General features: G+C 46.8%; 1 protein-coding gene across 8 annotated transcripts in view; it reads left to right on the top strand.

Moving 5' to 3' along the window:
- RNF24 (ring finger protein 24) overlaps nucleotides 1–23,422 on the top strand; it is a 68,236-nt gene that overhangs the window by 27,309 nt on the left and 17,505 nt on the right. The window contains exon 2 of one of the 8 annotated variants that reach the window (XM_035103049.2): nucleotides 8,766–8,894. The exons of 5 other annotated variants lie outside the window; for them this stretch is intronic. In XM_035103049.2, the coding sequence (XP_034958940.1) occupies nucleotides 8,818–8,894 (77 nt within the window). In that variant the 5' untranslated portion in view covers nucleotides 8,766–8,817. Of the gene's footprint in view, nucleotides 1–7,434; nucleotides 8,895–23,350; nucleotides 23,368–23,422 lie in introns of those variants that run through there. 2 more of the 8 variants (XM_060278355.1, XM_035103051.2) reach the window with 2 other exon arrangements.

Below are 23,422 nucleotides of genomic sequence, written 5' to 3'. Positions count from 1 at the left end.
TTTTCGAAATGATACGTAACAATGAAGGAGTCACGTTTTCAAACATGCAGTGTTCTCTTTTGTAGACAGGCTTGTGCAAAGTCATCTGTAGCCCTGCCAACAATAGCTACCATGACAGTATTTTTAGCAAGCTTGTTCCACGAGTTCGGTTTACAATGTCAAATACGTCAGTCTTGCTGGAGCTGAGATGCTTCTGTGATTCAAGGCAACTCTTTTATTTTATATACCGGTATATCTATAATAAAAGTAGCTTTTGTTGTTGTTTAGTCGTTTAGTCGTGTCCGACTCTTCGTGACCCCATGGACCAGAGCACGCCAGGCAGTCCTGTCTTCCACTGCCTCCCGCAGTTTGGTCAGACTCATGTTCGTAGCTTCGAGAACACTGTCTTGTTCTAAGCTTGTAGCTAAGCTTGTTCATAAAAGAAAACTGCCAAATCCATGGTTGGGCAACACCTGTCCAAGCAAAAAGTCACAGAACAGAATCACAGAATCATAGAATTGTGGAGTTGGGAAGGAACCCAAAGAAGAAGAGGAGGAGGAGGAGGAGTTTGGATTTGATATCCCACTTTATCACTACCCTAAGGAGTCTCAAAGCGGCTAACATTCTCCTTTCCCTTCCTCCTCCACAACAAACACTCTGTGAGGTGAGTGGGGCTGAGAGACTTCAGAGAAGTGTGACTAGCCCAAGGTCACCCAGCAGCTGCATGTGGAGGTGCGGGGAAGCGAACCCGGTCCACCAGATTACGAGTCTACTGCTTTTAACCACTACACCACACTGGCTCTAGTCCAACCCCCTGCAATGCAGGAATCTCAACTATAACAGGGTTCCACTCTAAAGTTTGACCGTTACAGTAAATAACTGTTCTACAGTAGATGGACCTTCAGGAGGTTATATGAGAAAATAAAATATTAAGCACAACGTTAAAAAGAAAAAAGAAAAGTGCAAAAATTAGACTGGACATTGCAGTCTCCGTGTAGACTCGGCTCCAAGATGGAGACTGCAGGCAGAATTAGGCCTCTGGCCGATGCTGCAAATATCAGGTTGCACCTAGAATTCTTGGACCAAGAAGCAATGACTGATCCCCGTTTCTGAAAATATAAAGGCTGGCTGTGTCCCAGAACCTTCCATGTAACTCGAGACCTTCAGCGCCGGAGAGTAATAATTCAGTCGGCGCTCTCCCTCTTAGAACTCGGTGCTTATTTATTTTTTGATGCGCTCGTTTTCTGAAATACACACAGCAGCGCGAGGGCCAGGGGTGGGCTTGTCACTGGAGAGCGATCACTAATTGACTCCGAGGGCTACCCCTTATTTTTTGTCCTCATTGAGTGTTGTCAGCCTGGAAGCTGGGAGATGCCAAGACTTGCAGCAAGACGTTTTTTCAGTGGCGTTTATTTCTGTCCGTCATCTTCTCATTATTCCCGTCAAATCAAAGTACAAGTCTGCCAAACTGTTATTACAACAAAAGAGAAGGCCAAAGAGATAATGCTAATGGTTTAAATAATAGGTACAGTAAATAAAATCAAGATTATGAGAATAGCATATATTCCAACAACACTGTTTATCTAAACAGAATGGTATAGGTAAAGGACCCCTGGATGGTTAAGTCCAATCAAATTTGACTTTGGGGTGCGGCCAGGGTGGATAAAAAACAATGTTTTTGTTTTTTTGGTTTTTTTTAAATAGAAATTAAAAAATGGATTTTTAAAAGTTTAAATCAGATTTTTTAAAAAAATCAGACTTTTTAAAATAAAAAGCTTTTGGAGGAAAAATCTTTCTAAAGATAGTTTTCTATTTAAGTTACATTATAGTCCAAAGGCTATTCATCAGGAAATAAGGATTTTTTAAAAGTTTTTCATGTGTGCTAAAACTCAGTCTGTTTTTTTATTAAAAAAACAACAACAACGTTTAACCACATCAGTTAACAAACATGGATACATATGCTATAATGTTATTGCTTTAGTTAAATAAATTGTTTAAATTGTTATTAAGGAAATGATCGTTTTTCTCCTTCCAATAAAGTACAGCAGAAAAGTTATCCAAATATACTGTAGTTAGCTTGTTAAACCTCACAATAATTTCATAATTATCTGTCTATGTATTTCTAAAAGTATAACCAAACCAGTAATTTTTGATATAACTGTAAAAACTACTCTGAAAATTTATTATTCCAAAAATGAAACCTTAAATGTATATATTAAGATTATACCAACAAGAACAAGTCTTTAAAAAAAAGAAAAAAGATTTAAATCAAGTCTTACTGACTAGTGATTTAAATCATGATTTAAATCAAATCCACCCTGGGTGCGGCACTCATCTCACTTTTCAGGCTGGGGGAGCCGCCGTTTGTCCACAGACAGCTTTCTGGGTCATGCGGCCAGCAGGACTAAACCACTTCTGACACAACAGAACACCATGATGGAAACCTATTTATCTACTTGCACTGACGTGCTTTCCAACGGCTAGGTTGGCAGGAGCTGGGACAGAGCAACGGGAGCTCACCCCATCGCGGGGATTCGAACTGCCGACTTTCCGATCGGCAAGCCCAAGGGGCTCAGTGGTTTAGACCATAGCGCCAGCCACTTCCCTGCGGTGATATATGTGTGGCCTTGCATGCTCATTTTCTATTTGCAAAAAACTATTTTTTGTATGGCGCCACAATCCACCATGTGATTCTTCTCCAGGCAGTGCAGTCCACAAAGCAGATGATTACCTCCTCCTCTGCAGTTTTGTGAGATTTTGGCCATGGTAAAAGCAGCTCTGCAATAATGTTTGGGGTGCTGTATTTTTTTATTTTAGAGATGGCCTGTTGTAAGGCATCTGCAGCCTGTGTTTCAAACGCTTGTGCTTCTCCTTGACTGCGGATGCACGCAATGTCTTGACCTTTTTTAAATTCTCCGGCATGTTAGTTGCTAAATCTTGCAGCTGGTGCAGACAATGCCATACTTCCTTCCATCGTTTCAAATTTCTGGTGACATTTAAACACTGTTGAGGGAGCACCAGCCTTCCACAACCCGGTGCCCTCCAGATGTTGTAGACTGCAATTCCTTTCAGCCGCATCCAGCACAGTTCTGGTGGGAGCCGTGGTCCAAAACATCTGGATTGCACCAGGTTGCAGAGGCTGATGCAGGATATATGCCAGGGATGGAATTGAAAGTTGCACGAAGGAGATGGGGCCACCAGTGCGAGAATCTCTGCTCACCTTATACAGTGGTTCCTCGGGTTACAGACGCTTCAGGTTACAAACGCTTCAGGTTACAAACACCGCTAACCCAGAAATAGTACCTCAGGTTAAGAACTTTGCTTCAGGATGACAACAGAAATTGTGCTCCTGCGGCACGGCGGCAGCGGGAGGCCCCATTAGCTAAAGTGCTGCTTCAGGTTAAGAAGAGTTTCAGGTCAAGAACGGACCTCCGTTAAACAAATTAAGCTCTTAACCAGAGGTACCACTGTAGAACTATTTCCCCCTGTTCCTCTGGGGGTTCTCCTGACAACCCCCAGAGGTAATTTGAGGGGGCACAGGGGAGAAGAAAATGGAAGCCCTATTGTGCAAGCGAGACTCATTCCACTGTCTGCTGTTAGCACAACTGTTTAGTGTATTAGCTTTTTAATTTCATCATATTTTTTCAGAGTTGGTTTGTCCCTATCTGCTTCTAAAATTAATTGGTACGTAGGCCACTCTCCTTTCATATTTCTTTTTTTACTGCCATGGCTTCTGTAGGTGATGTCCAAAGGGGTATTTTTTGTTCTAGTGTTCCTTACTATTTAGTCCATATCTTGTACAGTGATGCCTCGCACAACGAAACATTCGCAAGATGAAAGCGTTTTGCGATTTTTTTTTTGGTGACTCGCAGGACGAAATTTTCTATGGCCGTGCTTCGCAAGACGATTTTTTTGCCTATTTTTTGTTTGTTTGTTTTAAATCCTATGGGAAACCGCAATACGAAACGACTGGCGGAACGAATTAATTTCGTCTTGCGTAATTACTTTTCCGTATATTAAATAAGCGTGCCATCCGTACCGATTATCATGGCCTTCGAGGGAAGACCTGGTTTCAAACACCTGAAGGGACATCGATTAGCCATCCCTGGTCAAGTTCTGCACTCAGGAAAGATTCTGCGCCTTGTGTCGATTCTTCGTCATCTGTGCTGTGCTGTGTTTGCCATTGTGTATTGTTGCCACCTGCGTAATTCTCTTGGGCTTTGTTTAGTCACGGCAAAATGCTCTGGAAGGTGCTGGCATCTCGCCCCTGACCTCTGAAAGTCAACAGCCGCTTCTTAAATTGCACCGGACGTTCCCCACGCATTCTTCATGCGTATCTGCCCTACCGTAAGAGTTAGGGACTTCCTATTTGAAACAAAGCAGGGTTGCCAGGAAGCCGTCTTCCTTGCGTCACAAAGCGTTCGGTGTTCTTTCTGGCAGTTCCTCAGAATCGCAACACACCTCTGGGGACACAAGTGGGCTTCCTTCGCTGTAATGGGCACAATGCTTAGAGGGTTCCTCTTTCGCTCTTCGCTTTTTCCTTTCTTTGCATTCTACATTAGAGGCAACAGCTGCTCAGATGCCATCTCAGGCAAGCGAGGGCTGATGCCACAAGATTATGGAACATAATCTAGTTCAGGCATCCCCAAACTGCAGCCCTCCAGATGTTTTGGCCTACAACTCCCATGATCCCTAGCTAACAGGACCGGTGGTCGGGGAAGATGGGAATTGTAGCCCAAAACATCTGGAGGGCCAAAGTTTGGGGATGCCTGATCTAGTTCCTTGAAAAGAGGAGTTAATTTTTAGATTGTGGGTCAGTTTTGCTTGCTTGGGGGACCATCTCTCTCTCTTATTTTAGTTCCCTCAACAGTATCCACCTTTCCTGTGTAGTCAGTGAGTGGCATAACCCAGAGGTTCTCCAGGTGTTGCCACGCTACAATTCCCTGATGGGTGTCGGAGTCCCAAGATTTTGTGGAAGGTCACTACCTCCCCATTCCTGGCACAACCATTTCATCCTTGCTCCCAACTATAATCAGAATAAAAAGCATGCATTTGTGTACATTCAATCCTTGCGGCATTTATTTTCCCCTCTCCTTGTTGTCTCACCCAGGGGTTTCCCAAACTTGGATCTCCAGCTGTTTTTGGACTACAACTCCCATCATCCCTAGCTAGCAGGACCAGTGGTCAGGGATGATGGGAGTTGTAGTCCAAAAACAGACCCAAGTTTGAGACACCCCGGTCTAGCATGTTGGCCTGCTTAACACATACAGTCAAACCTCGGTTGTCAAACGTTGTAGAAGCCCGTTCGGCTTCCGAAATGTTTGACAACTGAGGCATGGCTTCTGATTGGCTGCAGGAGCTTCCTGCGCTCAAATGGAAGCCACGTTGGACATTCGGCTTTTGCTTCCGGGTTTTCGGCATTCAGGAGCTGCAACGTTCCAAAACAGAGGCATTCAGGAACCGAGGTTTGACTGTAACACTAATCCATGGTTTGTTTAACAGACCATCACGTAAACCACCAATTGTCCTACAGATGATCAAATAAACCATGGCTTACCTTCTCCAAAGTTTTGTTTTGTTTTCTAGCTGCTCATGCCTTTGTAGTCAAGAGAGCATAGTTAAGGAAGGATGCTGTGTGTGCACATGACGCCACGCCATAGTTAAAAGAAGCCAATGCTCCTAGTTCAGCCACTGGGGAGAGTTTTCGCATAACACCAAGCCATTGTTTAATAAACCAGGCCATTTTTAGACTGCAGAGTCTTTTGAGGACAGAGACCTGTCCCTCTCTCTCGGATGAGGTTACTGCATACCGTTCCCCCATACACTGCTGACCCTGTAGAAAGAACAATAAGTCTTCTTGGTATCATTCGTCTTCCTGTATGTTATATAATCTCCTGTCAGTTCCAAGGATGAGCAGAAGTGATTCTAGCAGTTTAAAATCAATACTCCCATCCCTTTGTACGCAGAGACCCCAATTAATTTGTTTGGTTCCTCCCACACCGAAGAGGGTGTACCAAGGAAATTGCAAGTTATGTAAGCCCCCAGCTTGCAAGAGTGGTGACCTTCTGCTGATCGCGCAGAGCAAGTGGCACGTTTTCCTTGCCCGGTATTGAGTATTCATGTCAGTCCTGACATGCGGTGCCGTTCCCCAGCAGGCCTGCGATAAATGAAAGCAAAACACTGGATATGACTTTTTGATCTCTTCGTTTTTGACTTTTTGATCTCTTCCTTTCCCACCAATCGCCAGAAAACAAAGAAATGGGAAAGTGAAACCTTCAAGTTTGTTGATTCCGCTCCACATTGCAAAGCTAGAATGCATGATTAAATACCTTTTCCTGGGCAGATGGAACGTTTACCCTCGGTAATGGCAGACCGTGGCTTCAAATCCTGCTTTCTGACCGATTCTGAAGTATGTTTCAGGTTCTGGGTGGTTCGTGGGCCAACTGTGCAACACACCCCTAACTTTGTCTGCTCAGAAGTTAAGTCTTACTGAATTCAGTGGGGCTTACTCCCATAGAAGTGGGTCTAGGATTGCACCTCTCAGCGTGGAAATAGCTTTCCAAAATGTCTAATCCTTATGTGCCAAAAAAAAGGCAGTGAAGCCTGAAGCTTGGCTCTGTTCCATATCTTACTCAGTATTTTTTTTATTTATTTATGATTAATTAAGAGCTGTTTGTAACTTTCCAACAAAATTCATGACACAAATATCCTGCAGAGCATAAACATTTCCTTTATTTTGGTGACTCCTGTATACTTTTTATAAAAAGGCTTTTCCAGCTCTAGACCTACATTCCAAAAGCTGCCTTTTACAACTGCATTTGGACAACAACAACAACAATTTATTTATTTATACCCTGCCCATCTGGCTGGGTTTCCCCAACCACTCTGAGCGGCTTCCAACAAAAGATTAAAAATACATTAAGACATTAGTCATTAAAAACTTCCCTAAACAGGGCTACCTTCTGATATCTTCTAAATGTCAGATAGTTGTTTATTTCTTTGACATCTGATGGAAGGGCGTTCCACAGAGCGGGTGCCACTACTGAGAAGGCCTTCTGCCTGGTTCCCAGTAACTTCGCTTCTCTGCTGCCAAGACCATATAACACCGGTACTGAAAGACCTACATTAGCTCCCAGTATGATTCCGAGCACCATTCAAAGTGTTGGTGTTGACCTTTAAAGCCCTAAACGGCCTCGGTCCAATATACCTGAAGGAGCATCTCCACCCCCATCGTTCAGCCCGGACATTGAGGTCCAGCACTGAGGGCCTTCTGGCGGTTCCCTCCCTGCGAGAACCGAAGCTACAGGGAACCAGGCAGAAGGCCTTCTCGGTAGTGCCACCCACCCTGTGGAATGCCCTCCCACCAGATGTCAAGGAAAGAAACGACTATCTGACTTTCAGAAGACATCTGAAGGCAGCCCTGTTTAGGGAAGTTTTTAATGTTGGATCTTGTATCGTGTTTTTAATATTCTGTTGGGAACAGCCCAGAGTGGCTGGGGAAACCCAGCCAGATGGGCAGGGTATAACGAATAAATTATTATTGTTGTTATCATTATTATAGTGACATCATAGTGCTTTAAATGCACTGCGTGACTGTTGCCTTAAATTGAGCAGCTGTTGGGTTTGCTGTGCGTGCATTTTGGGGGTGTTGGAGGTGGAGGAATGCAAAGGCAAGGCATGATGCAAGAAGCCCTGCTTCCAACAGGGCCAGAGTTGCCCTGGAGATAGCCTCTTGGTGAATCTGTCATTCGGAGGTTTGGGGTGGAGACGGTCATGCCCTGCGCAGGACATTGGTCAATACGTCCCCTCCCTCCTTCTCTCTCTCCCTCGCTATTTGCATTTCGTCAGTGCAGCCAGGCGGTGTTGCAACTTTTACAGCGCTGTTTCCAAATCGGCCAGCTGATAAATGGGTAACTTTTCTGTCCTGGCTACATAGTCTCTCCTCCTGATCATGAGTGGTAAAGGCAGAAGCCGGGGGGGGGGGGGGACAAAGAAGGACCACACGCAGGCCAAGTGTGTTTGGAAGCAGTGTTAGAAACTCAGCTAGGTGCCAAACAGCTCTTTAAACCAGGCTTACAGTCGCCAACACGGAACACCTAGTTGCCATTTGGAGGCCAGGCAGATCTCAAGTCGTATTTTTCATTCTGTGTGGCTTTTGGGTTCCGGAAATTCGTTTAACTGGACACTGAGTGAAGAAGCTCTTCCTTTGGCCGTCTTCCGTCGTTTCCCTCGGTTCTTGCCGGCACTGCTTTTTGCGAAACCACACTGTGAATCTCTCATCTTGCTTCCCTCTCGGGGAGAGAATAGGATCTGGGTCTTGGCATCGACCAGTGGGAACATAACGTAGCATCTTGGGATGATTGAGGATTAGATATTATTAGCTCTGTTCCAGGCAGCCGTTTCGCCCTGGCAGAAATCCCATACATGCACCCCATGTGGAAACCTCAAGTTGTTGCCGTGTTGCCTTTTTAACCAGGGAGTCTCCCAAACCCCCACTGAAAACCTAAAAATTATATCCTGGGACGTGAGCCGACTTAAAGCCTCTCGGCTGCCTCTCCTCCCTTACGCCCCTTTTGCTCAAGTTAAAAAATAGTTACTTAGAAATTGCTACCAGCTGGAGCTAAGCCTCCTGAACTTTCCCCTTCTTCTTTAAATAACATTTGTGGTGTATTCTTGGCCAGCGTTTTGACATTTCTTGGAACCAACAAACCCCTCTCTCTCTCTCCCCCCTCTCTCTCTGTCGCACACCGACACACAACACATGCACAATTATTTCCTTTTCACAGAATTGTAGAGTTGGAAGGGACCGCGAGGGTCATCGAGTCCAACCCCCCTGCAATGCAAGAATCTTTTGACCAAGGTGGGACTCGAACCATTGACCCTGACATTATGAGTCTCAAGCCGGTTCAAACGAGGTACATTTCATCTCTGATTTTCCTTAGACTTTTCTTAGTTTGTTTCTTATCTTTTCCTTTGCCCGTAATTCTTTTGGGTTTTGAGACACTCTTTCTGTCCAGTGCTAAAAATCTGAGGAATTCCTACATGGAAAACTGTATTTCCCTGCAACAGCTGTTCCTTTCCAGTTTTCTGCAAACCTTTAAAAACAAAGGGTGGTATTCAGCTAACTTGTATTCAGAGAAGACCCATTGAAATCAATGGACCTAACTTGTTCATTCATTTCAATGGGACTATTCTGAATTCTAAAAACTTAGTCAAATACCACCCAAACTGTTTAGGCAGCTAGGGAGGGCGCTTCGTTGAAGATGGGTCACTGCACCGATCCTGCGTCGTCATTTTGTTTTCCAAAGGGATGGCCATGTTAATATGTGACAGCGAAACAAACCCAGAGCCCTGTAGCCCTTTTAAAGATTAATTTGTTACGCCTTCAGCTTTTCTGGAGTAGACTCTGCTTCCTCAAAGGAAAGTCCCTCCTTAATTTGCAGGTTTCTATATTCATAGGTGTAGAGGAATGTTATTTTTTATGTTTTAGCCAAAGGTAGGGTCTGTTTTTTGGGACACAGGTGGCACTGTGGGTTAAACCACTGAGCCTAGGGCTTGCCGATCAGAAGGTCGGCGGTTCGAATCCCCGCGACAGGGTGAGCTCCCGTTGCTCGGTCCCAGCTCCTGCCATCCTAGCAGTTCGAAAGCACGTCAAAGTGCAAGGAGATAAATAGGTAGGCTGCAGCGGGAAGTTAAACGGTGTTTCCGTGCGCTGCTCTGGTTCGCCAGAAGCGGCTTAGTCATGCTGGCCACATGACCTGGAAGCGGTACGCCAGCTCCCTCGGCCAATAATGCAAGATGAGCGCCGCAACCCCAGAGTCGGTCACGACTGGAGCTAATGGTCAGGGGTCCCTTTACCTTTACTAGGGTCTGTTTTTACTTTCCCCCAGGGCTGAGAATGGGAAATGTGGTTGGAATTTGGCTGGGGATTTTTGTGGGAAAGTGGTTTTCTTTCCTTTGTGTCTGTGATTTGCTTTCCTTCAGGTGGACAGGCTTGTTTTTGCATGTACAGTATTTAATTCGCTTGTGCTTTTTCTTCTGGAGGAGAAGAAGAAGAGTTTGGATTTGATATCCCGCTTTATCAGTAGCCTAAGGAGTTTCAAAGCCGCTAACATTCCCCTTTTCCCTTCCTCCCCCACAACAAACACTGTGTGAGGTGAGTGGGGCTGAGATACTTCAAAGAAGTGTGACTAGCCCAAGGTCACACAGCAGCTGCATGTGGAGGAGCAGGGAAGCGAACCCGGTTCACCAGATTACAAGTCCACCACTCTTAACCACTACACCACATTGGCTTTCTGGTGGTCCTACGGTAGCCAGAGCCAGAGCAACGCTGGGCTCCCAACTCCCATCATCCAGTGTGGCCAATGGTTGGGGATGATGGGAGTTGTAGTCCAACAAGATATTGAAGAGCATCATGTTGGCCACCCCTAATGTAGATCTAACATGGGATACTAAATGGCAGAGAAGCAGGCGTGCAGACATTGACGGGTATTTTCAAGCGTTTTGATCAAACCACTAGCTTCTGAGGTTGATGTTGCCTCCTTTCCCAGGAAGCTACGAGTTCCTCTGGTTTGGGCTAAGCAGATGCATGTGAATTTTGAAATACAGAAGGTGTTTTGCCCAAGCCTGCAGAGAATCTGGCCCCACCACCAGCCTGACAAAGACCAACATCCTGGGTCAGGACATCTCCAGCCTTCCACGCAACAGCATTGGTGACCACATGCTTGAGGTGGTAGATGATTTTCTCTTCCTGGGTTCCACCATCAGCCTCTCCCTGGATGCTGAGTTGGACAAGCAGATTAGCAAGACAGCAAACGGCTCACATCTCCAAAAGGGCATGGGAGAATGAGATGCCAACGTCCAATTCCAAGATGAAGGTCTACCAGGTTTACATGTTGAGCATGCGACTTTATGGAAGTGAGTTGTGGGCAAATTAGAACCGCCAGGAGCAACACATGGCAGGACAGAGTCCCCAGTCCTCTCCAAAGCTCTTATGGGGAGCTGGCTTCAGGCCCAGGCCCGTTGGCAGACTGAATCTGCGTTTCAAAGACGTCTGCAAATACGACAACATGACTGGCAACATCAGCCATGTGGGAATTCCTTGCGCGGTGCCTGGAAGCAGAGAGTCAAGTCGGGCACCCACAGCAGTGACCGGAGGAGGAATGACCGCAAGGAGGAGTGCAGAAAGAATAAATTCCCTGGTGCACCTGCAGCAACACAACCAGACGCTTTCGCCTGCCCCAGCTGCAACAAAACATGTCTCTCCTGTATCGGTCTCTACAGCCGCAGCAGGCGCTGCAAGTTCCAACAGGTTGATTTTACCCCCAAAGGCGAACTCCTCTGTTGCCTCCCAAGACAAACGGATGCCAATCAGAAGGTGGCTGACACTCAGTTGTCAGGTATCTTTTTAGTGTAATAAGCTAAGTTTCCAGGGTTCAACACTGACCACGATGGAACCTCAAGCCGGATTTTTGAAAGCAACCACAGGAAATCAAATGTTAGGGTTGTGTATATCCCAAACATTCGCCTCGGGCATCCTTGTCTCTGTTGTTGTCTCTCTGTGTTGTGGTTCAAGCAATAGGGCTTTCAGTATTTCTTACTTCTTCCAGTCTTGCACCCTGCTGTAATTTTCCTCTCTGTCGCTGCTGGGCTGTTTTTGGTATCTTTCTCCGTCTCCTTTTGATCTTCCTCATGGGTCAGCAGTCCTGTCTTTCCTGCAGAGGTGTGTTAACTTCCCCTGAAACAGATTGTGAACCGTGGTTTCTAAGCAGAGTTTGGATGGCCACCTCTCATGAATGCTTTAGTTGAGATTTCTGCATTGCAGGGGGTTGGAATAGGTGTCCTTTGATGTCCCTTCCAGCTTTGTGATTCTATGACGGCTGACTTTCGCCCCACCCACCCCGATAGTCATTTGCTGAAGTCTTTGCTGATGTACAAAGCTGAGGGGAGCCAAGGAAAAAGAGAATGGAGGCAGTTTGCAGGGTGGGAGACAGAAGGCAGGACCAGAGGCAAGGAAGGGGAAAAAGAGACATTTTGAGTATGTCAACAGCTGACCACTGTTGGTGGCAGGATACTGGTCTGGTATGGGTCTTGATCTGATCCAGAAAAGCAGTTATTGGGGTTCGAATCAGCATCTTGAGACCTTACGCAATGTGAGTTTGGTCCTCAAATCAGGGTTTAACTTTGAGCCTCTTCATACAGTTGACATATTTCCAACGTATTCATTCTGTGAAAAGTGTGAAGGGGAGCTGTGCTTGCACTGGTGCCAAGTACCAAACTAGTGATTTAAACTATTGATTGATCGAAACACCGACCTTCTAACAAACGGATTACATTTACTTTCCTGTTGCTCAATCTTCAATTACCGGTTGCGACTTTGTAATAAACAGAAGCCACCTTTCCCTGTGTGGTGGTGGTGATGACATCAGAGCATGACACCAGAGCGTGGGTGGTGGTGATGACATCATGCTGTGGAGGCGGTGCTTGTGGCAAAAGTGGGCTGGGCTATTGCATTAGGGCAGCCTTCCCTGGCCTTCTGCTTCTCAAATATTTTGGATCATGGCTCCTCCAATCAGCCGCAGCCAGCATAAGAAATGGCAAAATTCCACCCTCCAGTCATTCATTTTCTTCTTCTAAACTATTAACCATCAAGAATATAGCCTCTTCCACCTTAAATCTCTCCTTTCTCAACAGCAGCCTTGCAGAGGAAAAACTTGGGAAAGTTTTGACTCTTCAGCCAGTAATGCATGGAAATATGCTTTTCTTGTCGGTATCTGGTTGTTGTTTTTATTAAAAAAGCCTCTTAATCTCTTGCCTCTGGCCAAAGGCAAAATTATCTCTGAAATGGTCACAGAAATATTTGGCTGGTCTTTCTCCCGGGGCATTTTGGCACTCTTTATTTAACGTTATCTCCTAAAGAGCATATTGAAGAATGTGACTCAGAAGAGAACGATCCCGCAGGTCGCAACGGAGTACATTTCCGAGTGTTTCTTTCATTCTCGGCTTTTTAAAGCATATTTTAAGAAACATTTTTTAAAGGGAAAAGAAAACATGTTTCCAAAGGTGGGGCAGGGGCTCCCTTGGGAAGGACTCCTGACGGCCTCTCTTAGAAGAAGAAAATAACCGGGCAGGGTTTTTTTTTAGGGGGGCGGGCAGGCGGACACTGTCAAGGGTTAATTTGTCCTAGTAAGAATTCTGCCTTGTTCTGTGTTCAAGTCACTCCTTCATCTGCTCAGACTCTGGAAATCCCTGCTGTTCATAGAACAGCTGAATGGATTTGATTATTAAAGACACTTTACTTTGTTTGGAGTTAATGCCTAGATATTTCCTGGGTAGAGGCAGTATTTGTGCCTCGCAAACAATGTCTGGGCATGTCGCAAGTATATTTTCATTTAGATTTTGCAAAATCTAATTTTTTCTGACTTCTCCATCCTAATTCTTAAGTGCTTATGGGGCGCTCTAGAGCGCCATACATAACATCACTTTTAGGTAATCGGCACGACAGTCCGGCGATGTAGTTTAGTAGTAATATTACCTTCCCTGTTTCGTTTTATCGTTATTATTTATTGAATTTATATGCCGCTCTATACCCAGAGGTTTTGCAGGGGGTGGGAGGCCTTGCCTGAGTATGGCGCTGCGTGCTGCAACATAAACGCGTCTCACTCAACTCTGGATGCAATTATATCGAGCTTCCCAATGACAAAATAAGACATTTACATTCCACCAAGAGTCCGTGACTTTAAATAGACCCTTTGCATAATTGCAGACAAAGTTGTGCCTCTTGATTTCTCAGTATTCCTTTGCGTGGTGTTTTACTGACGACGAAAACACACACCGAGGGCTCGCCCGCACTCCCGCTTGTTCCGTGCCTAGAAAGCTTGTGTCCAAGGGCGTACCCACCATGGGGCAAGTTAGGGCAGCTGCCCTACTCTAGAAGCCAGCTGCCCCCCCCCCCTCAGGCAAGGCTAAGCACAGCGGGGAACCAGGGAGCGCGGCGCGGTGGGCGGGAACGCCGAACCTGTGCTCCGCTGGGCTGAGCTCCGCCTCTGCCCACCAGCCCTGCTTCTAGGGAGGGGCACAGCCCGGCAGAGCGCGAGTTTGCCGTTCCCGCCCGCCGCGCTGCGCCCTCCCTCCAGCTCCCCGTCGCGCCCTCAGGCAAGGCCAAGCGCGGCGGGGAACCAGAGAGCGCGGCGCGGCGGGCGGGAACGCCAAACTCACGCTCCGCTGGGCTGGGCTGCGCTCTGTCTCCGCCCACCAGCCCTGCTTCTAGGGAGGGGCACAGCCCAGCGGAGCGCGAGTTCGCCGTTCCCGCCCGTCGCGCCGCGCTCTCCCTCCAGCTCCCCGACACGCCCTCAGGCAAAGCCATGCATGGCGGGGAACCAGGGAGCACGGCAGGGGGGCCTTCCTGCCCTGGTGAACTCCTGCCTTGCTGCCCCCTTTCCTGGCGCATCGGCGGCTGCACTATTGCCGGCGCCTCCCCAGCTTTCCTCTCTGTGCCAAAGGCGCCCGCCTTTGGCCAGGGTCTTTTCGATTGGGCCATCGCGAGGCAGCGGGAGGAGCTTGGCTCCGTCATCTGCCCGCATGCAAAACTGTGCAGGGGTCGGCAGTTGCTGAGAACAGGGTCGCAAGGAGAGAGGGGCGTCTGCGCGGTTCCAGATCACTCTTTCTTTCTCTCTCTCTCTCAATCTCTCTCTCAATCTCCCAGCTGGAGGGAGGTCGCGCCACGGTGCACTCTGTCGGGCTGTGCTCCGCCTCTGCCCATCAGCCCGGCGCCTCTGACTGCACTTTCCCCGCCCACTTTGTGGCCCCTCCCCTTCCATGCCTTGGCCCCTCCCCTTGCCCCCCCCCCTAGTTTTGATCCTGGGTACGCCCATGCTTGTGTCCAAGACCTTTTTCCACTTGCCTCCACACAACATGACCAGTCCAACGAAGTTGATGTTGAAGAATCATTGCTTCGATACTGGTGATCTTTGCTTCTTCCAGTACACTGATATTAGTTCGCCTGTCTTCCCAAGTGATGTGTAAGATTTTTCAGAGGCACCGTTGATGGGAACTTTCGAGGAGTTAGAGATGGCGTTTATAAGTGGTCCATGTTTCACAAGCATACAGTAAAGTTGGCAGTACAATAGCTTTGTAAACAAGCACTTTGGTTTCCCTGTGAATGTCCCGGTCCTCAAACACTCTGAAATTCAATTGGGAGAAAGCCGCACTCGCAGAGCTCAGGCGATGCTGGATTTCGGCATCAGTGTTGACCCTTGTGGAAAGATAACTGCCTAGGTAGCAGAAGTGAAATATGTACATCGTATAGGAGCCTACACAACACAAAACAGTGTTGCTGTATGTAGGTTTTATTTTATTTGTTTTTTATGTTATATTTTGGAAATGTACATCCATTTTTTTCCTTTACATTTTTGGGAGCCCCCAATATAGGGGGCCCCTAAGCTATAGCTTGTTTAGCTTATATGTAAACCCGCCACTGCCCACTTCATAAAAGAGCAGTGATAAGGCTGCAGGGATGTATTATGTGGAAGATTAGGCAAGTGAGGCGAGCAAACAGCAGGCTGAGAGCACACAAAGCACACCCTTGCCCCACCTTGAGCAAAGTGCTCTCGCACCCCCACCCCACCCCAGCCCCGATCCTCCGCAGCTGCTTATTCCTTGGGATTTCTGAAGAGCCTCTCAGAGGCAATGCCACGAATCTGGGTTATTTGCAGTCTCGATTTGGCTTTTCGTTTTTTAAAACGTAGCCGTTTCAGTCTTCTGTTCTTCTCGAGCCATGTCTGTGGTTTTCGTGCCAAGTTTGCCTTCCTTTCAGCTTTTTCCCTTGTTCTCCAATGGATGCAAAGTGCAGAAAGAGAATCCCGTTTTGTCTCCTCGTGGCCTTCAAAGGGGGTTTCGCCCAATTCGGGGAGAGATACGGCTGTCAATGGCTACGAGTCATCGCAATGGCTTTGTGCTCGTTCCAAGATCAGAGCCACCATGCTACAGTAGGGGACCCCAAGGTTCCAAATTTCAGTCGCGCCCTGCGCAACGCCACCCCTCTCCCTCTCATGCACTATTCTTAACAGGATGGGTAAAAATCAATTGTTATTTTTCAACAAAATAAAAAAAATCAGTGTTTTTTAGAATTTAAATTGGATTTAAAAAAAATCAGGGTTTTTTCAATTTTAATCGGATTTTTAAAATAAAATGCTTTTGGAGGAAAAATCTTTCTAAAGTTTTCTATTTAAGTTACATTATAGCTCAAAGGCTATTCATCAGGAAATAAGGATTTGTTTGAAGTTCTTCATGTTGCTAATACTCAGTCTTAAGGTTGTTCTTCTTGTTGTTTTTTTAAAAATTGTTTAACCACATCAGTTAACAAACATGGATAGATACATGTGCTATAATGTTATTGTTTTAGTTAAATAAATTGTTTAAATTGTTATTAAGGAAATGATCATTTTTCTCCTTCCAATAAAGCACAGCGGAAAAGTTGTCCAAATATAAACAGTTATTAACTTATTAAACCTCACAATAATTTCATAATTATCTGTCTATGTGTTTCTAATAGCATAACCAAATCAGTAATTTTTGATATAACTGTAAAAACTACTCTGAAAATTTATTATTCCAAAAACGAAACCTTCGTCTGGTTGCAAATATTAAGATTATACCAGCGAGAATGAGTCTTTCTGTAAAATAAAAATATGATTTAAATCAAGTCTTATTGACTAGTGATTTAAATCGTGATTTAAATTGATTTGATTTAAATCTAATCCACCCCAATTCTAAATCATAGCTGTGGCGTCCCCAACGACATCCCTGAGACTCTGTGCCCAGGTTGACCGAACCATTTACACCCCCTAAACACCCCCCTCTGCACTCTGCCTTTGAATATTAACTTCTGGGTCGTGCAAGTAGGGAGAGTGTTTTGTCCCTCTCGTGACCTGCTTGCGGACGTCCCCTGGGGGCACCTCATCAGACCAGGCATTGTGTCAACACACAGCCAAGTGCCAAGGTATGACCCGCCACCATAGCTGCCAAGTCTCCTGTTTTCCCCGGGAAACCCCCGTTTTTACTTACCTTTTTCCGGTGGTCCCCCGTATCACTTCGTCTCCCGTTTTTCTCCGTTATTTTCTCCTGCCGGCGGCCATTTTTTTTTCTGATTTGCCCTTCTATGGGCACAAAAAATGGCCGCTGGCGGCTTCAAAAGTCGCATCTACGCATGACCGGACGGAAGTGCATAGATGCGATTTCCGGTGTCGGCGGTGGCCATTTTGGTGCCCATAGATGGGCAGTGCGACACCGGAAATTACGTCGACGCAACTTCCGGTGTCACACGGCTGCCGGTCCCAGGTTCTGCAGTCCGGGACTTGGAAGGTAAGCCCGCCACGGAGGCCTTGCTTGGGTTTCCCATACTCCTCTTTAACTTGGCACCGCATTCAGCACCTGACAACTTCTTGCTTGCATCCGTCTGGCTCGGGAGACACCGGAGGAGTGAGTGCGCCTTTGGGGTGAAGTCAAACTGTTGGAACCTGCAGCGCCTGCTGTGGCTGCAGAGACCGATACAGGAGAGACATGTTTTGTTGCAGCTGGGGCAGGCGAAGGGCGTCCGGTTGTGCTGCTGCAGATGCACCAGGGAGTTCATTCTCTTTGCACTCCTCCCTGCGGCCATTCCTCCTCTGGCCATTGCTGTGGGTGCTCGACAGGGCATGGTGGCTTACTGTGAGTTGAATGCATGCCAAGTAGGCTGTGTATTCCTGTGGCAGTAGTCACAGAACCGCCACCCCCATTTTTTCCCTCTTTTCACCAGTCAACCTTATTCCAGGAGGTCAGGGAAGCTGCAGAACAGCTCTGGCGAGAGAGATTTTGCTCGGGGACTCCTATGTCTGTTGGCTCCACCCAAAAAACACATACGTGCACATTCTCTCGCACGGATGTGCAGCTAATTATTTGTTAACCAAGGTGCGTTTATAATGTTTACCTCATTCACCCTCCTAACGAACTTAAGTGAGGCCAGGACACAGCAACTTGCCCAATTCTGACAAAGGAGCTAGGCTCTGAAATTGGATTTCCTCCAAGTCTAAACCTAATACTCGACACCGCTTGTTCCCAAACACCTTCTGTCCTTGCATCCCTATATGAGTTACCTGTCCTGAAATAGATTGATTTAAAGTATTCATATACTTCTTTTCAGGTGGACCTCCCCCAGCCATTCTGTACGGCCCCCAACAGAACACTAAAAGCAAAATAAAACTTCAAACATTAAAATTTCCCTAAACAGGGAAGCCTTCAGATGTTTTCTAAAAGTCAGATAGTTGTTAATAAAAATTAGGCAATGAGACAAGACACAGAATTGTTTCTGCCATTCCCTGCCTTTCAGGGGGTTGGACTAGATGATTCCTGGGGTCCCTTCAAACTCTGTGATTCTGTGGTTCAGGGCAATATACATCTTCAGAAGCCCCTCAGTTGGAACATGCGCAAAGACGCAAATGCTAGGAAAAATCATGCATTGCGGGTTACCCAAATGGATTAGTTAAATTAGCGGGGGGGAACTGTTTGCATAAATGCATAAATGTGCACATTCAAATGGTGCTGACCTTTAAAGCCCTAAACAGCCTCAGTCCAGTATACCTGAAGGAGCGTCTCCACCCGCATCATTCTGCCCGGAGGTCCAGCACCGAGGGCCTTCTGACGGTTCCCTCCCTGCGAGAAGCCAAGTTACAGGGAACCAGGCAGAGGGGCCTTCTCGGTAGTGGCACCCGCCACCAGATGTCAAAGAGAAAAACAAACACCAAACTTTTAGGAGATATCTTAAGGCAGCCCTGTTTAGGGAAGCTTTTAATGTTTAATAGATTATTGTATTTTAATGTTCTGTTGGAAGCCACCCAGGGTGGCTGGGGAAACCCAGTTAGATGGGTGGGGTATAAATAATAAATTATTATTATTATTATTATTATTAGGCAAGGTTGCACAAGCGTATGTGTCCAACAGGACACGGCCGTGCTAAAACGCCGGTACGTTTTCAATAAGATAAGAGTATGTGTGTGTATATGTATATGTATATGTATGTGTATATATATATATATATATATATATATATATATATATATTTAAGCGACCATCGCAGACTGATGTGGAAATGTGGGGAACTGAACCTAAAAGATTGGAGAAACGAAAAACAGAGAGAAACTTTATTTGAGCAGGTTTGCCCAGGCTTCATGGTGGCAGCTCCCCTGACTCTATCTGTAAGTCTTCTTAAGTCAGAAAATGGCTCCAGAACAAGGTGAGGGGGGTCCTCTGTGTGTGGGTGACACTTGTTTTGCACACTTTGCCGTCAGGAAGGCTCTCACTCCCATCAGCGATACCTGGCGTGGCCAGTGGTCAAAAATGATCAGAGTTGTAGAATTGCCCAACGACCCTGCGAGGTAGGTTAGGTCGAGAGGCAGCGAGCTTCATGTCCCAAGTGGGCATTTGAACCCTGGTCTCCCATGTCCGAATTCTGACGCTCTAACCCAGGCACCCCCAAACTGCGGCCCTCCAGTTGTTTTGGCCTACAACTCCCATAGATCCCTAGCTAACAGGACTAGTGGTCAGGGATGATGGGAATTGTAGTCCAAAATATCTGGAGGGCCGAAGTCTGGGGATGCCTGCTCTAACCACACACACACACCCCACTGGTTCTCTAGTACAGAAGGCTGATAAAATCATCATCATCTGAAATTCAAAGTTGGGAGGAGATACTTTGACATGCAGGCTGCAGCGAGGAGGCATTGAGGGGAGCGTGGGATATTCTGAACACCTGCGTAATAAACGTAAGACAGATAATGAAGCTGGTGGCACACCTTTGGGAGCAACCGTTCGGCGGCTTCGTAGAATTGTAGAGTTGGAAGGGACCCCGTGGGTCATCTAGTCCAACCCCCCGCCCACAGCACAGGGAAAGATTCTCCCCAGAGGAGTATTACTCGCCAGAGTTTGTTTTGCAAAAGAGGTTTGTGCACAAGAGAGAGTTGTGCTTGCCCATATCTTTGTTTGCCCAATTAATTAATCACTCCTATCAGTTAACCCACACCGCAACCTTTTCATTACTGTTTATAAAGTGCAGGGAATTCAGGCAGCAGTGCTAGTGACCTAGTTTTCCTGCTGGTAAAACTCGAGTGAAGCAAACATGTAAAAAAACGTCCGCGGAAGCACAGGGGCCTTAACCCAAACAGCCCCGTAACTCGATTCCGCCTCTTTTATTTTTATCCAGTAGCAGCAGCAACACACTATCCTTGTTGCAGGGAGAGTGGGCCAGGCTCCCTGTTGGGTGCAGAACAGCGTGAGGGGCAGGCGAGACCCTTTCCACGAATGGCGTCACTGGCGCTGTCCAATAGGTGCTTGCAATAGCCCTGTCTCCATAGCCCATGCTCAGTGTGTAATCAGAATGGCAGAAATCTCACTTGCCCCGCAGCAGATGACCCTGTTTCGAGTCTCCAGTAAAGGTAGCGCTCGCCTAACAGAAGCACTCTCTTAAGATAGCAGCATCTGAATCCCCGGGCATAAGCAGGATGTGGTGTAACAGTTAGAGTGTCAGACTATGGCAGTAAGAGACCAGGGTTCGAAACCCCACTCAGCCATGAAGCTCGCTGGGCAACCTTGGGCCCGTCGCTGTCTCTCCCCCCCCCCCCCCCGCAATCTACCTTGCAGGGTTGTTGTGAGAATAACATAGGGAGAACCAGGAGCATCGCCTCGAGCTCCTCCGAGGAAAAGGTGACGTAGATGCAATAAGTAAATAAACAAGGGAATCTTTGTTCTATTTATTATAAAAAGTATTTATAAGCCGCCGTATCACAAAATGCCAGGGCATTGCACGGCAACATTTTTTTAAAAACCCTTCATGCTGAGTAGTAACCGCTGTTGTCTCAATGAACCTGTTTTCAGCAGTGTAGAAAAATGCCTCCCCGTGTCGACAGCTTTCTCAACACAGCTTGAATAAGCAAACCTTTCTGCATGAGTTCGTCATGCAGTCAAATGATTGACTGAGTAGCAGCTTGGCAACGTCCTGTTTGATGCTTGAACCCTCCGTGCACAGGAATAGCCCACACAGCCAATCAGATACTAAATGGAGCTTTTTTAAAATAAAAAAGTAATATTCCGAACATGCTTGGGGTCTATTTCCTCCTTTACCTACCTGAAAATCAAAAGTGGCGCATTAAATATCTACCTCTTTTCCATCCTTTCTCTTTTGCGCAAATTGGCCTACAGATAAAGTCGCCAGCTTTTCCCTAGTAGAGTCCCTTCAACCATGAACTTGCAGAAACTTTAGCAGGTGGAGTCCCGGAATTGGGCATGAACGGCTAGGGGCATGTTTGCGTGCTGAATTTCAGGAAATTCAGGAAAGGCTCGTTCGTGCAAATGCAGTGGGAGTGTGAATATGCTTTGGGAATAAAAATAGAATTCCATTATACATGCTGTTTTGTTGGCTGCCAGGTGAAACATTTCCTCCTTTTGCTGGGGGCGTGCAGGTCCGTGCAGTTGAAAGACTTTTCAGCCCCACTCCTCGATGGAAAAGGCTCCCTGAGGAGCTTGCAAGGGTCAGTAACCAATAAGCCTATTCTAGGCTGCATCAACAGAAGTATAGTGCCCAGATCAAGAGAAGTTATATTCCCGCTGTGTTCTGCCTTGGTCAGAGCTGGGTAGCTCTATTGCTTAGAGTGTGGTGCTGATAATGCCAAGATTGCAGGTTTGATCCCTGTGGTGACAGCTGCATATTCCTGCATTGCAAGGGGGTTGGACTGGATGACCCTCAGGGTCCCTTCCAACTCTACAGTTCTATAATTCTATGACCACACCTGGAGCTGTCGCTCTAGCCACTACACCGCACTGCCTCTCGCCTGCGCACATCACTTGGTGACTCGCCGCTTTTTTATTTGTTGTCAGTTACATTTATATACATCACCTTTCTCTTGCAAGGACCTTAAGGCAAGGCACGTCGTTCTCGCCTCTCGCCGTTTCATCCTCAAAACAAACCTGTGTGGTCAGTTAGGCCAAGAGATGGCGACTGGCCTGAAGGTCAGCTTCATGGCTCAGCGGGGTTTCGAACCCTGGTCCCCCGGGTCGTAGTCCAACACTCTAACCATTACACCACGCTGACATGTGGGCAGAGTGGTCTGTTTGGGAGCCAGTAAATATGCTGGAATTCAGGGTGTCCATTCCTGGCAGCAACTCTCCAGGAGTCAAAACAAGGTCCTCCTGCAGGGTGCAGAGATTGAACCTGGGCTCTTCTGCATTCAGGACAGGTGTCCCACGACTGAGCCACCTTGCATCTCAAGGAACAGTTCTTAAAGTCACAAAGCCGTCCACGGCACAGATTTTGCGTAAAATATGCGCACGTTGGTTTATGTGCATAGGTACAAGTTAAGTCAGTGCGGGACGGGGGTCTCGCAAGCTCCGAGCTTTGCAACATGCCCAGCAGCTCTGCTGTTGCACGAGGATTTGAACCCTGGTCTCCCAGGTCCTCATCCAACACTCTAACCCAGGCATAGGCAAACTCAGCCCTCCAGATGTTTTGGGACTACAATTCCCATCATCCCTGACCACTGGTCCTGTTAGCTAGGGTGTGTGGGAGTTGTAGGCGAAAAACATTTGGAGGGCCAAGTTTGCCTATGCCAGCTCTAGCCCAACGGCTCCTAAACTTTTTTCTCTGGGCCACCCTTTCAGAATGAAAATTTTTAGTTGATAAGAAATACATTTGGGTGGGGGGGAACCAATTCCTAGCAGAGCCTGATTTATGACACAGAACACAACTGCTTTATGATACGATCGTGCCACATCCAGAAAGTAGAAAACAACCCTGCTAAAAAATAACATGAATCGTTCCCAAAATATAATTATAAACAAGCCTCTTACATATGTACATTAAGCATGTATAACTCCATGAGAGGTGGGAGTTGGCTTTTGCCGGGTAATCTCATTTATGTTACGTCAAATTTGTGGGGGGGGGGGAGCGCCATGTGAAAGTTGCAAAAAAAACCATTCTTGTGACGCTTGTAATTTTCCTCTGTCTCTGCCACATGCTCAATGGAAATCTCCTCCTCCTCCTCCTCCCCCTGAAAGCCAAACATAATAAAAGCTACGATAGGGAAGCCACGCCTGGAAACAAAAAGGGGAAACTGCTCTCTGCCTATAGGATCAGTCTCCGGGACCAAGCCAAGGCAGGGATCAGCTCGGAGCCTTGGAGAGCAGCCAGGTTGAGCAGCGGAGGCTGGAGCTTCCAGGAGGGAATTTCTGCCGGATGAGAGGGCTGTTTCTCGCAGCTGCCAAAAAGCATTATTCATCTTAGCCAGGAGCCACTTAGAAGGAAACTTTCTCCCGGTCCGTTCTTTAACCATTTTGCTTTCGTGTCGCTACGATGCCGCACAGCATGTGAGTCCTAATTTTGCCGGAATTGTCTTAAGCGCCTCTTTAGAGGGCTGCTTGT

Source organism: Zootoca vivipara, chromosome 9 (genome assembly GCF_963506605.1).
Source record: "Zootoca vivipara chromosome 9, rZooViv1.1, whole genome shotgun sequence".
NCBI lineage: Eukaryota > Metazoa > Chordata > Lepidosauria > Squamata > Lacertidae > Zootoca > Zootoca vivipara.
The sequence above is the reverse complement of the archived record's forward strand: the minus strand, read 5'-3'. Positions and strand labels throughout refer to the sequence as shown.